The 17,162-nt window shown below is 40.2% G+C and overlaps 1 protein-coding gene across 2 annotated transcripts; it reads left to right on the forward strand.

Annotated features, from left to right (window-relative positions):
- The first annotated feature begins 1,273 nt into the window (after positions 1-1,273).
- Positions 1,274-15,077, forward strand: LOC127002067 (KAT8 regulatory NSL complex subunit 2-like). 2 transcript variants are annotated; one of them, XM_050867506.1, is made up of 10 exons: positions 1,274-1,349; positions 2,804-2,978; positions 3,576-3,715; positions 8,131-8,273; positions 9,368-9,600; positions 10,082-10,178; positions 10,642-10,778; positions 12,797-12,928; positions 13,435-13,563; positions 13,886-15,077. In XM_050867506.1, the coding sequence occupies exons 2-10, from the start codon at positions 2,880-2,882 to the stop codon at positions 14,354-14,356; spliced, it is 1,581 nt and encodes a 526-aa protein (XP_050723463.1). In that variant the 5' UTR covers positions 1,274-1,349; positions 2,804-2,879; the 3' UTR covers positions 14,357-15,077. The 2 variants fall into 2 exon arrangements, with proteins under 2 accessions (XP_050723463.1, XP_050723464.1); XM_050867507.1 differs by having other exon boundaries at positions 8,134-8,273.
- The last annotated feature ends 2,085 nt before the right edge of the window (positions 15,078-17,162 follow it).

Consider the following 17,162-nt stretch of genomic DNA (forward strand, 5'->3'; position numbering starts at 1 on the left):
CTCCGCCATTCCAACACTCTGCCACCGACTTTACATTTTTATTTGTGTTATTATTAGCCTCTGTAGTGTTTTCAGAGACTACTTTTTTGTATTTATTTCTAATTACACTTTTTACGTGAATTTTATGATCATTTATGCAGTTTCAAGTGACATTACACCGGAAACCTCTGTTCCAATACTTTTCCTGCAACTTTTCAAGTTTGCAGCTTTATCTCCATCATTATCACTTGGCGCCGTGTTTACAGTGAGTTTACTTTGTTTTTACTTAATATTAAACTTTTTACTTCAATTCTAGGGCCGTTTATATGATTTTCAATTATCTAGTTTCATGAATTTCATGATTTTGTTGCCTGCTTTCTCAAATTTCTGTTATTAAGCGTCCTTTATGACCATTAATAATGAGATGTATCACCGTAATTCTGTAGTCAATATCATATTGTCAATAAACTTACTATAGTCAACTAACCGACTATTATCAGTGGTTCCCGATGTTCTTGAAGGCCTGTGTTCCTGTTGTAAAGATATATTGTAAAGTTTTTATGTCACAAGCGTAAATATACAAAATTTGGAAAGGTTTGTTCATAATGGAGGCTTGGAGAACCTTTAGAAGCTCATGAATATGTCTAGAAACTTCAGCAATTCCAATATTTCGTCATTCATGCAAGGTCTTGGCCTGGGTCTTGTGTACACCGATGACAACAAAATTATATAATATCCACATACATTTTGCACAAGGAAACTAAAAATACATAAATGAGGCTCTAAAAATAACTTACTTTGATTAATTTTCTAAATTACATCAAGATAAAGGTTGTTATATATTTTTAAGAGACAATATAGTAGGATGCTGAAAAGTGGAACATGCACGAAAAAGACATAAATTGTACAATATACACATAAATACCACAAAAAACAACCTAGAAATACATACAGAAGGCTCTAAGAATCAATTAATTTGACAAACATCTTAAGTTACACCAAAAAAAGGTTGTTATACATTTTTTAAGAGACATAACGGTAGAAAGCAGAAGAGTGGAATGTCATGCAAAGGTGCCATATCGTCATACTCGGCTTCTTATATTTACCGATTTCCAACCCAAAAACTGTCTCCTGCACCCCAATAACGATATCCATTTATAGTTATCGTTCAAACCATTAATTTATGATGTTTATGACAATAGTTAGGAGTTAGAAGCAGGTAAAATGATGCTTCCAGTACAACAATTTGGCAACGGTCGGTGATGTCATGTTAGTGAAAGAGAAAAAGAGCAATAGTATGCGTAAGACAGTGCAACGGGGAGGATGTATGTCATATAGCTCTGTGCGGGTGCCAGTCCATTCATACCTTGGTAATAATTTAATAAGTGTTTTCTGTTATTTTCATTATAATCTTGTATTTTGGTGATGCGATATGAGACGGTAGAGCTGTGATTTTGCTTTCCTTCCTATTTTCCGTCATTTGTTTTTTTCTTCATATTTAACATAGCAATTTATTTTGTTTATGATTGTTTTCTATTTGTTTGTTTTACTATTTATTTGTATTATATATAATTTTATTTGTTTTATTTATTGTATTATTTTCTTTGCATTTTTTTACATTTATTTCAATTTTGTTTATTATCATCTATTTGTTTGTTTTTTTGAGCGAGTGTGTGATAACTTCATCGGTGTCTGTCTCTTAATTAAAACTGAAAAGCGGGGAGCCATTTATGCCTTTGTTAATTTTCCAATGGCGGTCAGTTTAAATTTCTCGATAAAAGGTGATTTGCCCGGTTTTGACCTCAGCAGTTTGACCCCTTGACCTATTGACCTCCCAGGCAGCTTATCGTACCTGTGTTTTGTGCTGCCAGGGTCAGTGGTGTTCCGTATAGTGATTAGAGAGACAGCTAAGCACAAAGTATGGTACGGTGTGTTGGGACGCCATACCGTTATGTTGTGGACGCTTTTTTTTTTCTTTTTCTTTTTTCCTAACAGCAAAGGAGACAGACACGGTGGGGGAGGGGGGGGGGGATAGCAATTAAGAACAAATAGCCTGCAGAATCACCACTCATAAGACATGTAAAAAGGAGATGCTAATTAGGAAGTATAAAAGGGTTACAACCATGGATACAACGGTCTTTAAATATTCTCCTCATGAAAGTGTTCAGTGGGGTATTTTGGATGCATGTTATAACTGGGTCTGGTATTGATTTTCCCTCACCTCTTCTTTAGATCAAAACAAGTGCAGAAATAACAAATATGATCGTATATTTATATACCATATTGTCATTTACTCAGTTACATCCTTTTGTTGTCTGTTATGTATATTATTTGTCTTGTATTATGTTGTTAGACTTACCTATATTGATAGTTTAAGAGGCATGGGAGTCAGTACTCAAAAGGATGCCTCTTCTCTGTCTCATAATCTCATACCGATTATATTGATTTTTGAATTGATTGATTCTTTTATATACTACATACATGTGTAAGTCCTTGAGAAAAAAATAACTAAATAATGTATGATATATGCAAATGCAACAGTAAATGTAATCAACGAATTTGATAAATCAATGAATTTAATCAAATTTAACTTTTCTGTGCATATTACATTCTTTCACTGCCTTGTTTTCTGTGTGCCTGCCTTCTCTGTGCCTCAGTTAAACTGTCATTCAGCTTTTCTACATTCTCTTACCAAGGAATCATCTCGACTTCTGGACAATGATAATCAAACACAGATTTTAGTAAAAGCTATTACTTATTATTGTTTTTCTTGTTTATTAGTATTAGTATTACACTAATCATTATAATTTTATCTCTCAAACAGCATTGTGAAGGCAAGGAGAGACATTGCCAGAAGACAAGAGCTTCAACCACAGCTTCAAGAGAGAGAGCGAGCCAAGATGTCAGTCCGTAGTGGTCGAGTTGTGAAGACAGTCCGGACCCTCACCAGGCCGGCCTCCGAGGCCTCCTGTGCTTTCACCACCTACAGCTGCACTCTGGTGGGTCCTCAGTCCTTTGAGGGGTGTCTGCATGTTAGGGCATCAGGGGAGAGGGGGGTCCATGGGGGGCAAGCCTCTAATGCTGATAAAAATCTGAGGAATATTGACACTGATAACAAATAATAAGGATATTTAGTTACTGGGTAGTAATTTTCTGAACTATTCTTCATTGGATCCTTGATTATTTCTAGTGTATGTGTATTTATTTTTGTGTATACATGTATTTGTATGTATTTACATCAGTTATCTGACCTTTAAAAGCCACACTTTTATGGGTTTGAATAGTAATCTATTGATCTACATATATATATACTACTTGTCTGTGTCCATTCATGATAATTCATACATGCATCTCTTAATTTAGTATAATGTCAGCCTTGTCTTGATGGGTTTGAATATATTTATATTTATTCATATCTAATTCTTTATCTGTTGTTTATCTGTGCTTTAGTTAGTTCATTTATCTATTTTCCATTGATGCCTTGATGGGTTTGAATATTTATTACATACGTTAACTTATTTTTTAGCTGTGCCTTGCCAGGTTTGATTATTTTCCATTCACAGTTGTCCATTCAACTGTTTGTATTATTTCCTCAGCCTCGCCTTGATGGCTTTGAGTACTGCAGCCGCCACATCCTGGAGGACAAGGCAGCGCCCTTCCGCCAATGTAACTACACCTTCACCAGCACCAGCAAGCGATGTTTGCGCCCGGCACCCACCACCGACAGGAAGGATGGGTGAGTTGGGGAGCTGTGTGAAGGAATGTCAAAAGAAGTGCTATCACTGATATTGTAAGATCTCCCTGTGGTGCCTGGAAAAGTCCTCCAGCCATATTTATGTATTATCTCAGCTTGTATTATATTAACTAGACTATACTAAGTACTCCATCAGGGTAAGATAGTCAGTTTAATCTCCTAGTTAATATAATACAAGCTGAGATGATGTATACAGTATGCGCCATAATATAAAGCGCGGGAGTACAGTGTTCCCAAGAGGCTCCAGGAATGTTTACAGCGAAAGGGAAACCCAACAAAGTACTAGAAGTAGATGACTGAAGGAATGAAAGGTAAAGTGAAAAGATTGCAGTTATGTTTTATGTTTCATTCATTCACTTCAATCATGAGTGTCATGCGCTCTCGCGCGCCTTATATTTTGGCGTATACTGTAAGTATGGCTGGTAGGACTTTTCTGGGCACCTCATTCCTTCTTCACCCATTCCTTTGAGACTGGTTACAACAATATCAGTTAGCCAGATAGATTCCATTCGCTACAACCCCTATTAACCACTATTTATTATTTGTTAACAGTTACATCCATCATCATCATCATCATTTTATCGATGCCTGCTCCTAGGAGCTCCCACCAGGGGATGGCCACGGCAGAAGAGCTTCCAACTTTCTCTATCCAGACACTTCCTCCTTGCCTGCTCAAAGTTTCTCAAAGATCTTTCCCCCCTCTCCCTAACGTACTCTTGCACCCTAGCCCTCCATTTCACTGGAGGTCATCCTCTAGCATTCCCTCCCTGTATCTCACTCACATACACCCTTCTGGTCATCTTACTCTCCTCCATTCGCTCCATGTGGCCAAACCACTTTAAAGTCTGTCGCTTCACTTCTTCCACCACTCCACACTTCTTCCCTTCAACCCTGTGACACATTCCAAAATGCTCGTACACACTTTCATTACTCATTCCATCCATTCTACTCACACCACAAGCACTCCTCAAATAACTCATTTCCACTGCCTGCACTCTAGACCTCTAACTTTCATTCCAGGCCCACGTTTCACTTGCATATGAGGGTTGGTACTATTATTGTATTTCTCAAATCCCTCTTTACCTCCATGCTCACACTTCTGCCATTCATGATTCGTCCCAAAGACCCTACCACCCTTCTTCCTTGCAATGCCCTCTCTCTTGTATCTCCCTCCATACCACCATGCTTACACATAACTGATCCAAGGTACTTAAACTCATTGACCTCCATTTCTTCAACATTCAAAATTATTTTGCATTCTTTTTCACATTCAATTCCCACTCTATATGGGCATACAAAATCTTCAACCTCACTCCTACTTCACTCACAAACCATCACTTTACTTTTGTTGACATTTACTTTCAGCTTTCTCCTATTACAGACACTATCAAAAACAGTGACCAAATTTTGTAGGTCACTTTCATTTTCTGCAATGAGCACCATGTCATCAGCAAACAGTATCGAATTCAGTACCCACTTCCTTCCCTCATCAAACAGTCTTTCTCCAACTTCTCCAACTGTGCCCTTAATTTCTCTAATAACACCATCCATATAGATATTGAATAACCATGGTGACATGACGCACCCTTGTCTTAAGCCCACTTTTATCTCAAAATGTTCACTTGTTTCTCCAGTAATTTTGACACATGCAGATGCATCCTCATAGAAAGACTTTATTGCACTAAGCAGTTTTCCTCCCACACCATAAATCTGTAAAACATCTCACAATGCAATCCAATCGACTCTGTCATAAGCTTTTTTCCAAATCCATGAAGGCAGCGTATAGTTTCTTTCCTTTTGCTAATATTTTTTCTACTACCATCTTGAAGGCAAGTAGCTGATCCACACATCCCCTTCCCTTCCTGAAGCCTCCTTGTTCTTCACTGATTTTCTCTTCTGTAAGTCTTTGCGCCCTCTCTATTATGACTTTTCCATATACCTTTCCAGGTATATTCAGGAGACTTATACCTCTATAGCTCCCACATTCCTCTCTCCTGCCCTTCCCCTTGTAAACTGGGACAATGATGGCTATCGTCCAGTCTGCTGCCCCCCCCCCTCCCCCTCCCATGCTACTTCACATATCTTGACCATCCAGTTAACAACTACATCTCCTCCACACTTCAACATTTCTGCTGTGATTCCATCAATTCCTGCTGCCTTTCCATTTTCTAATCTTTTTATTGCCTGATTTACTTCTTCAATGTTATACTTTTTTTTTTTTTTTTTTTTTTTTTATATATACTCCTCCTCTACCTCTACTCAAAACGGCTGCTGTTACAGCTGCTTGACGTCCATCCTCAAAATTCATTAAGATTTTGAAATATTCTCTCCATCTCTCTTTCACAGCTTCCCCGTCTTTCAACATCTTTCCATTCTCATCCATTAGTTCATTCATTTTACTTGAGGAGATATTTTCTGCATTTGTTTTGTTTTTTACTTCTTTCCAATATGATTTCCTGTTCCCTTTATATTTTTCACTTAGTCTTTTTCCAAAGTCTTCATCAACTCTCTTCTTACTTTCTTTTATTGCTTGTTTTAATTTCATTTTGCATTCTCAATATTTCTTTTTCCTTTCCCTTTTTACTTGTTCAGCCACATTTCTTTCTTGAGTTTTTTTAAAAAGTTCCCTTGTATCTTTTACCATCCTCCTTATCTCTTCTGTCCACCATGAATATCCTTTTCTTTTTCCATCTCTCACCACTTTTATCCCTAACACTTTTTTTGTTGTAGTTACCATTATTTCTTTAAATGTTCCAAAAACTTTTTCAATATTTGTATTATCTTTTACACTTTCCCATTTTTCACTTAAGGCCTCTGCCATTTCACGGTTATACTCATCTTTTATTTCTTTTTCCTGTAACTTTTCTATCCTCAGTATTTCCTTTTTTACTTCACCTTTCTTTTCAAACACCCACTTTTCTTTCAGCTTTAACTTTGCCAGCACTGCAAGATGGTCAGATCCATCGAACATTCCTCTTACTACCTTCGCGTCACAAATTTCTATTCTAAGCCTTTCATCTACTGCCACATAATCAATCAATCTTTTTTGCTCATTATCTTCCCTCCTCCATGTGTATCAGTGGATATTCTTGTGCTGAAAGAAGGTGTTCGCTAGGAACATTCCCCTCTCAGCACAGACATCCACCAGGCAGTCTCCATTTTCATTCTTCTCAGGTATCCCCCATTTTCCCACCACATCCATCACACATTCATCACCTGCTTTAGCATTCATATCTCCCATCATAATAAGTTTCCTTTCTTTCTCAAAACTCTTCATGCATGCATTCACTTCCTCCCAAAAAGCTTCCCTTTCTCTCAGTCCTTTTTTACTTTTCACATTTACTGGTGCATAAATACACACCCATGCATACTTTTCTAAACCTACTTTTCCTTTCACCCACACAATTCTTGATCCCTTCCAACCATGATCAGTCACACCATTCCACACTCTTTCAGACATTACAATAGCACATCCTTCCTTACTCCTGCCTCTATACTTCTCATCTATCCCCGTCCATACAACCCCCCAGGCACACCCTCCCACGTACCCTCTCTACCATCACTCACACCAGTTCCTCGAATATGTGTTTCACTCACTCCCAACACATCCACTCTACCATTTACAAAATTTTCAATCATCACTCTCCTCTTTTCCTCACCACCTAAACCATTTACATTAATAGACACCAGTCTCATACATTCCTTTCTCTTCTGCCACCCTCTGGCCATTGCTCCTGCCTCTAAAAACTCGATAAAAGTATTAGAGGCCAGTCCAATGTAGTGTTATGGAGACTTGCTCCTTGTCAAGGCTAAAAGGATTAAAACAAAGTAGCTGATGGTCACTGCCCCCCTCCCCGTTGGTTCTACCCCGCAGGGTATACTAACGGTGCGCACCTCGTGAAGGTGAGGATGGGGTAGGCTACCTTCCTAGTCAGAGGGTAGCCGTATTGCCCATTTCCCAATACCCTAAACAAGAGAGCTCTACGCATAGGCAGCAAAACGCACCTCGGATGAACCTCATTGGTTATGATTTTGTCAGTAGTAGTGTGATGCAAATGGGCCAAGATAAAAGTAATTGAAGGTGTAGTATGTGGAAATTATTGAAGGTGGAAAAGCCTAAAACTTGTTATTAGTTTTTAAATTGATAGTCATTGACAGTGTAATTTTGGGAATGGTTAGGGATTGAGAGTGTGTGTGTGTTAATGCAAATATATTCATACACAAGCTGTTTGGTATGGTAGATGTAGGTAGTCATTTGTGAAAGGTTTATTCTTATTCCCCCATCTTTCCTCTCTTTTAATATTATTTGACAAGGATATGCATCTTTACCTTATACTGTGTTTGAATGCTATTTGGCAAGGATATACATTTTTACCTCGTCTCCCTTCACCCCTCAGCAGGTACTGTCTGGATCACTCCCGGAGGTCCCTGGTGGTGCGTCAGCGGGCGGCAAGGAGGACGTGCCCGCGCCAGACTCCCGAGACGCTGCTCTCCATACTGAGCCACCACCAGATGGACACACACACTGCTGGCCAGAATGGTGAGGGTAAGATGCTTGGGAGAGCTGATGTGGTTATAGTTCAGTTACATAAGCTGGATTCCTCCCTGCAGTGGCTGGTTCCCAAGTTGAGTTGAGTAGGCAAGGGCACTGCTGATTGGCTGTTGGAGGGTGGGATGTCCACCAACTATGTCACCCTCTGACTTCTACTCACCATAATTACTTTGTTATTTACCCCATTGAGTTTTAATAATTGGGTCATAGTTGTACAATCACTGCTTAATCTGATGTCAACAAAATATATCTATTTGTGTAACAAATGAGCTGTGTAAAATGATATAAATATTTTCTGAACCAAGGCTAGTGTGTCTGGCAATGAACACATAAACACCCTGCCTGCCATCAGCCAATCAGCACCATTCTTACTTGCCTGGCTAGGGGCTAGGAATTCAGCTGAAATATAGTAGGCTGTGGCACAGGCCCATATGCTGGTAGCTCTATATCTGAACTTAATCCGTTCCAAAAAGCCGTTTAAATATTGAATTAGTTGTATATTGGATCAGTTTTTGCAATAGCAAACAATACAAATTGGATTTATGATTTCCAAGCACCCTAAAAAGTACCCGTTATAAAAGAATAATAAAAAAATTGATATGACCACTGTCATTATCACGATAACAATAATAATTATGATATAATAATATTCATAATGAGCATTTATTTTCCCTGAAAAAAAGACCTAAGCATAACAAATAAATAAAAACATTTTACATCTTCAGCCTGGTGTGCTTACCACTTTTCAGCTGGGTTCTAAGATCATAAATGAGTCTGCAAGTGGCTGGTAGGGCTGTGCAAAGCAGCTCCTATAAACCTGACCCCACTTAATGTCACTACATTAACTTGTCTAATCTTTTCTTGAATGTATCTATTGTATTAGCATTCACAGCATGACTCCCAGGCCTGTTCCACTCATCCACCACTCTCTCGGGATACCATTTCTTGTCTGTGTCTTTGGTGAATCTGAATTTATCCAACTTGAACACTTTACTATGTGATTTTCGTCCTAACACCCATTTATTAAACCCCACACCCATTCAGCTTTTAGTGCCCCATTGTCACTGTATCCATGTTGGCAGCCATCCCAGACCCAGCCAGTGTGCCAGGCCTCGGATCAACAGCCCTGGAGTATGCTAGTGACACAGACAGCGATGAGGAGACTGCCACCTTCCCCCAGGACTCCCTGCCGCGACGGGAGGCCGACAGTGAGCTGGACTCGGCGGATTCAGATGTGGATCCTCTCGAGCATGCTGAGGTGTTCACGACGGAGGAGATAACAAGGATTTATTTGGAGAAGCTGCAAAAGTTGAAGGTGAGGTGATGACCAAGAGGTGTGTCCTGTGATGGTCATGGTTCTGTTTGCTGGCTTTTATGTTTTTTTTATTTTTTTTTTTTTTTTAGCACTGCATATTTTTCTGGTAGACTCTTGAGGGGCCTCTTGGACAATCTCAGCCTGTTAGTGGCACAGGCAAATTTTATTTATTGCAGTAGCCATGATATATGACTCCTGTTATTACACAGTGATGGTTGAAGTTGTCCCTTTGGTGCTAAAATCTAGGTCATCACAAGGTCGGTTGCCTAACCTAACCTTTATGTACAGTATGTTTTTTTTTTTTTTTTTTACGGCGCTGCCGGTTGCGCCGGTAGGCAACTTCCCGGTGGGGCCTGATGGTTGGCCCAGCCCGTTCTGGCGCAGGCGAGTGTTTATAGTGGCGCCATCTTTAACTCTGTACAGGCTGTGTTAGTTTTATTACCTAAACTGATCCTTTGCCTTGGCATTTGTGTGGTTCCAGTCCATGTACGTGGGCGAGTATAAGCGTCTGATCCACATCCTGAGGGAGAGTCGGAGGAAATATCTGCAGGCCGTGAGGCAGGAGAAGGAGACCATGAGTAAGTATTGCCTTAGTTAATATAGTCACTATACTCTAAATTAGTCCAGGAGTCCTGCCCCCTCCCTCCTAGATGGCATTGACTCCTAACTCCAAACTCCTTTTATCAAACTAATCACCTCCCATAGCCTTGGGAAGGGGGCAGGGCATCTGGACCATCTTAGTGTACGATAATAATCATTGATTTACTTAAAGTGCTCATACCTTAAATAAGGGAGTCATTACTTCAATAATTCTTCACTCGGCTACATTCTTCTTGCAATGACGGTCAAAAATATTTTCCTTCAAGCTTCCCTCTCCGAGATTACAACACCCACAGGAATCCACACTCCCTCTCCTCCTATCATCCCACCTTTAGCCAGCATCCACAGCCAGCCTATCCACCCTTCATCTCCTATCTTCCCACCCCAGCCAGCATCCACAGCCAGCCCACCCTCCCTCACCTCCTGTCTTTCCCCCCTCAGCCAGCATCCACAGCCAGCCCAAGCCCACACCAGAGGAGAGGGTGGCATACGAGCAGCTCAAGGCCCTGGCGCGCTACCACAAGCACCTCGGCACACATGCCCTCCTTCACCGACAGCAGCTGGAGCGCCGATTGCAGGTTAGTGACGCTGCTCTGGCCTGTTTGTGTTTTTATGGGGCCGACTTTTTTATTTTTATTTTTATTTTTTATTTTTTTTTAGGATACAATTTAAGGACTAGAAAAAAAAATATAATACAATACTCATGAATAGAGAATAGTGAGAGTAGCTAGAAGAGAGGGTCAGATTTGGTTGGAGAGGTGTCTTGATACTCCATTCTTGAAAGTGTTTAAGTCATAGACAGGAGGAAATATAACAAAGGAAGGCAAATGCATCTCTCCCTCTTCCCCATTTAGTGTTTTTTTTTATCATTGGTCAATCCAAAAGCAAACCATGTCCCTTCTCCAACTCAAGTGCATGTGATTCAGGGTTGGCATTACCCCACACACACACACACAGGTTTTTTTTTTTTTTTTTATAGTTTGGGTCATGCGTATATTGTCCCTCTTCCATGTCCATATTTATCCGAGGACACATATACTGTATCCTCGCCGCCCTCGTATGATATCAGAGGACGCATAAGCTGCGTCCTGGCTGAGTTCTGCTGGAATTATGTAACTTTTTTTCCCGGATATTGTACGAGAGCTTTCAGAATATGGATTGTGTATGATACGATAGCTTACTTAACTTTCATTATTAACCCTTAAAGTGCGGGTGTCGACAATAGTCGACAGCTGGTGCCTGGGCTCAAACCGCAGGTGTTGACAATAGTCGACAAGGCATTATTTGAATTAGCGTGCTGTCAAATTGAATTTGTTTATGCTGAAGTAGGGTTAGCTTGTCGTTTTCTTTCAAATAATACCCAACCATGCTCCCTTCAGCTTCAATATTCCGTACTCACTCTACCAATGGTCAAATAGTCTTCAGCTTAACATCAAAGGACAGGTAATGGTATGTACTTTACAATGATACTTCATTCAGTCACGTGAGTTAAGTAGGAGTGATGGTATAAAAGGTTGAAGTGAGGTATGTTTTTGCCTGAATATGCCCGCGTGGGAGGACAGGCGCAGCAAAACAAGCCCGCGCTTTAAGGATTAATGTGATTTCCCTATATCAGGGGACGTAGCCTATTGATGCACCCTGCTTCTCACAGGCCTATCTACCCATCAGTACTAAAATAAGGGAGTAAAATTCAGTCAATAAATGATTAACACAGCACTGCATATTTCTTGTAAGTTTATGGATCCACCTCAATATTATCAGTGAATTTATGTTTGTCTTTATGCACCATTTTACCCTTTCTTTGCACGTGGTGAAGGATGCGACGATTCTCCCAGCCGCACTCGGGCAGCCCAATGGTGGGGTCTCTTTTAACTGCTATATCTCAAAAAATATCTATCACAGCTAAAACAACAACAAATCACCATTGGAAAGAGGACAGCTAAAACAACAACAAATCACCATTGGAAAGAGGAGGCCCAGATCTATAAGATTCGGTTTTGTATGCTGTTATATTATTTCATGTGTGCTGTGTAGAGTCGATAAAACTTCTTGTACTAATGAGCTTTTTCCTGCAGTGCATGCACGCGGCCAGCCTCAGGAGGCAACTGAGAGTGGTGCGGGGCAGTGTAGTATTGCCAACTGAAATATTTACAACTGCTTGTTCAAAAAATCAATCAGGTGATTGGTGAAGCTATGCAAAAATGCTGATATATTGGACGAGAACATCGGCCAGTCACTCATCCGTATATTTTACGCTCTAGCCTGATATGATTTTCCACCAAATTTAGTGGAAAACCCACTGAATTAGCAATGCTGTGGGGTGAGAAATAGTGTTGGAACACTCTTATACGTGGGAAATTTGAGTGTGACTGGAACTCGCAGCGATATATTATACATGATGATTAAGTCCTCTTTGTGTGTTTGGATATGTGTGTTTTCTCATAGCTGTATGGAATCAAATCACATAGAATTTACATATGTACTTCATGTATGATCAACTTTTTATTCCTATGTTCTGAAATCATAGTCATCTAAAGGCAGAGATACAGAAGAATTCTTTGCCCCTATTACTATGTCGCCAATTTCTTTCCTTTAGGTGACAGAGGGTGTGAACTACAAGCCAGGCACTAGCATTGGGTGTGTCAAGTGTGTGTACAGTGAGGGGTCCTGGCGGTGTGGGGAGAAGTCCATCCCTCTCTCCAAGTACTGCTCTAAACATATCCTGCATGTAAGTACCAGGGTAGAGCAAGGACAGCCATAGGAACAAAGTGGCAACTCAGAAAGTGCAGAAGTTTGGATATACAGAACAGGGTCAGGATGAAGTACAGTAACATGAGACATAGATTGACCCTCTCTTTTTGGTCTCTCATTCTGTTTTTTGTACAGGAGCAGCACCTTGAGGGAATTTTTGTTTTTGCCTTGAAATACTTCCTTTAATGTAAAAAAAATGTGTATAAGTCAGGAGAGAGATGGAACCATATTGGGTCAGGATGGAGTACACTTAACACCAGACAGAGGATGATTCAGAAAGGTAAGTAGTCAGGACAGAGAACCAGGGTTAGGATGAAGTATACCAACATGTGACGTAGATGAAGGAAGCAGAGAGTGTAAAAAAAGTTAGGACAGAGAGAACAAGGTGAAGAGATTAAATTATATGAAGAATGTTGTGTGTTGTTTTGACCCTTTTTTTACAACAGAAATGTAATAGTCAAACAAAAATTTCATTTCCCACAGGACCCCAATCAAGTGTTATTCGGGGCATGTGGCATCAGTAAGTGTGGGGATGACCAGTGCTCCACCCCCGTTGTGTCAGTGCCCTATGCCTCCACCTGTATCTACCATACACCTGTACCCAACCCTGTTGTGAGTATATTGATGCTTTGTTTGGTGTTGAATCATGAGAGAATGACCATAGCAAAAGTGTCTTGAGTTCTCCATGTTCTTGTATTCTCAAATATTTCAGGGCTTACTCGCCCAATTTTGATGTTTTGTAGAGGTTGTGGTGGGTATTTCCATGTTGTTTTATGAGCCTAGTGATAGTTTGACAAGGCTTTTGCACCATGAATGTGAAAAACACTTATGAGAATAACACTAATCTCCTTTGTGGCCTTTGGAAATATTTGTCATGAGAGCCGTAAGTGTATAAGAGTATGGGCCTCACAGACATTTATCTTCTCTTCCCCAGCCTGTAAGTTCACCGCTGGTGGAGGAGGTGGAGAGCTCCCAAACCGAGATGGGCGGAGACGACGACCTCTACGATCATAGCATGTACGGACACCTGCCTCCACCTGGGCCCAGAAACATCATAGACCTCCCTGAGACACACAGCTTCATCGTGACGGAAGTGCCACCAGATAACGTGATGGAGGGTGACGACGACATCCTTCCTGAGACTACTAAAGAGGAGACTCAACCAGCGGCAGAAACACCCATGGAAACGGAGGATGTTGTGCCCCCAAGCGATGCCAAAGGTAACGACGTGCAGTCAGAGGAAGACCCAGCAAAGACTAGTAAAGAGAAAAGTGGTAAGGTTGAAGAAAGTGGAGATACGAGTAACACCAACACTGTCAGTAGCACTAATACGTTACAGACTCAGAATGCGGATGAGAGTCAGAAGGAACCCCCAACGGATCTGCCAGTCACTGAAAACACTTAGTACAGGTGAGGCGGTGTAAATAATGATAAGAGTAGCTCAGAAGACGGGTGTAAGTCAGAAGAAGGTCTGCCAAGTAGCTCAGTCACTATAGTCACTACCTGCCATCTGCCCCACAAGCTCTGCCCTCCTCTCTGTTGTTACACTCATATTAAAATGCTCATACATATCATTACTTTATCCATCCTATGTAATAATTTCCATAATTATGTCAAGGAGATGAGTGTGTGTTGAAAGCCAGAAGTAGAGATTAATGACTACAGACAGCTCCTTAGGGTTGAGTGTGAGGGAGGATGCGGAGCTTAAGGCAGGCTGACGGGTAGTGACCATATTGATACTTAGTTACGTACCACAGGGCATCATATCTCCGATCTCTTATGCCAAAGTTACTGATGTATCGTCCAAGTGTACAGTATTTCATCTGTAATTAAACAAGAGAAAAGAAAACTATTATATTAAAGCCTTAATTATAACTTGCTACCACTCAAAGGGCATCATCATCTCTACTGGAACTGTTTTGCAAAATTTGTTGCTTATCTTCCATGTGTAAAGAACTTTGTATATAATTATGCATGAGGATGTTTACCAATATAGCAAACAGTCCTTAATATAACTTAGTACAATACAGAATCATCATATACAATTCTTTAAACTCTTATGGCTCTGCTGCAGATTTATTTTCCAAGTGTTACATTCATTTCATCAATAATAATAATAATACAAATACCATCAGAGCAAGATCAAAAATCCTTATAATCACTCAGTACAATACAGGATCATCATAAACAGCTCTGAACTTCTATGGCAATGGTGCTGATGTATCTTTCAAGTACAATTTATTCATTTAAGTATATGTACTATCAGATCAACCAATCTTTAACCTGTGGGCTTCGGCTATGGGAAAGCCGATAAGTGGCCGAGAAATGGCAAAACTACACTGCATTTTGAGACTAAGAAAAGAGCATGGAATGTACATCAGAGTACTCCTCTCATAACCATAAAGTTGTTAAAAATATTTACTTTTACTCAAACTCCATTCTTTTTGGGTGGTGTTTGTTACAAAATAAAGTCTTGTGACGCATGGCATCTAGCCTAGAGTCGCTTGTTGTCTACTTTAGAGAATTTGACAAGTGATTACTGTGTAGATAGCGAATTCAGTCTTCCATGACCTTACAGCACCACCTATGACAAAAAAGCCCCTCTCAAGATCACTCACCCACCACCATGACCCAGGGCATGGTTTTTTATGGTTTTTTGTCCTATAGCGCCCGGCCGGTTTCCCGGGGGCCTGATGGGGGGCCCAAGGGCTTCTTGTGGTCCGGTGGGTGGGTGCCCAGCCCGTTCCGGCAGGCCAGCGTGTTCTGGCGCAGGCGAGTGGCTATAGTGCTCCTCTGATGCTGCCCTGCTCATGCTCATAATCCTAGAATAGAATCTAGAGGTTGATGGGTGGTCTTCTGGACACAGCATGTGGTAGTTTTGCTCGGCGGCGGCTGAAAAATCCCAGCTTGGTGGCACCGGGCGGGGATTGAACTCGCGTCCTCCTGAACGCGGTGGTGTTACTCTGTCGATTCAGCCACCGCCTCCGGTTGCTTTATGCCACCACCGCCTACAATTAGCTTGAATTATGGGTTTTATGGTGAGCCCTTTTTAGGGTCCACCGTACCACAACCACGACTTGTGAAAGCCCAGAAAAGGGTCTGCCAACGTTCTCGGGTTAAAATCACCCCATATTTCTCTGATCTCTTATGATATCTTCCATGTCTTCAGTAGTTTGTGTGCATTCACTCATGCCTATGTCTATTCCATTCAGTGTTGATCAGCCCGATGGTAAGTCAGCATAAAGGATTGAACACCATAAGGAAAAGATTTTGCTTTAGATCTCATATGCCAAAGTCGTCAGTGTATCTGCCAAGTCTATTATTTTGTGTTTCTTTACAGTATTTATATCCACACAGCCTTTAGTGTGGTTTAAATATTATCCTGCATGTTACTTAAAAAAGAAATTACTGCATAGAATGACTGGCCCATCTTTAGAACATGCATCATTTTATCTATGCCACATACAGCCTTTCAAGTTTGGTATAAATGATGAAGTACTGTTACTTCATGAATGAGGAATTGTGCGGGTTTCATACGTCAAAATTACCTGTGTATCTAAGTTGTGTGGAGTATTTCATATATACCCCAGTGCCTCACCTTAGCTTGGTTTGAGGGATAACTTACATTTTTCTTAAGATAAATAATCATGAATGAAAACTCGACACTTATTATGAAGGTCAGTGTATATTCATAGCATTGAATTATCTGATCTATACCCCACTTAACCTCTTAAGTTTGGTTCAAGTGATCTTTACAAGTTACTTCTAAGGTAAATCAGCCCAGTGAATGAATGGACACTTATTATGAAGGTTTCTGATGCCAAAATTAACATTTCCAGTGGATCTGTAGACTCATCCTTTTATGTATGTATATGTGTATATATATATATATATATATATATATATATATATATATATATATATATATATATATTTTTTTTTTTTGTTTTTTTTTTTACTGGTGACGTGCCACACTGGGCATTTAAGTTTGAAGAGTAAGATGATTCTAGTTGGAAAATATAATGAAATAATTTATACGGAGAATTTGCTTTGTACAGGAGTGGAATAAATGTACTTTGATAGGATGCTTTTCCTGGTTTTACTATCATCAGTGTGGAGGAGGAGGTGGTGAGAGATACAGAACTAATCTCAATGATTGCTAAAAGTAGGAGGTAGAGGAGGAATAAATTAAAGGGATATTCGGTTAAGAA

The sequence above is a fragment of the Eriocheir sinensis genome, chromosome 22 (assembly GCF_024679095.1).
Source record: "Eriocheir sinensis breed Jianghai 21 chromosome 22, ASM2467909v1, whole genome shotgun sequence".
Lineage (NCBI taxonomy): Eukaryota > Metazoa > Arthropoda > Malacostraca > Decapoda > Varunidae > Eriocheir > Eriocheir sinensis.

Excerpts from the sequence above, each read along its gene's own strand:
- LOC127002067 (XM_050867506.1), top strand. The coding sequence starts at position 2,880 with ATGTCAGTCCGTAGTGGTCGAGTTGTGAAGACAGTCCGGACCCTCACC. Across the intron at positions 3,716-8,130 it reads ACCACCGACAGGAAGGATGG|CAGGTACTGTCTGGATCACT; the intron begins GTGAGTTGGGGA and ends TTCACCCCTCAG. Across the intron at positions 13,564-13,885 it reads CACCTGTACCCAACCCTGTT|CCTGTAAGTTCACCGCTGGT; the intron begins GTGAGTATATTG and ends TCTCTTCCCCAG.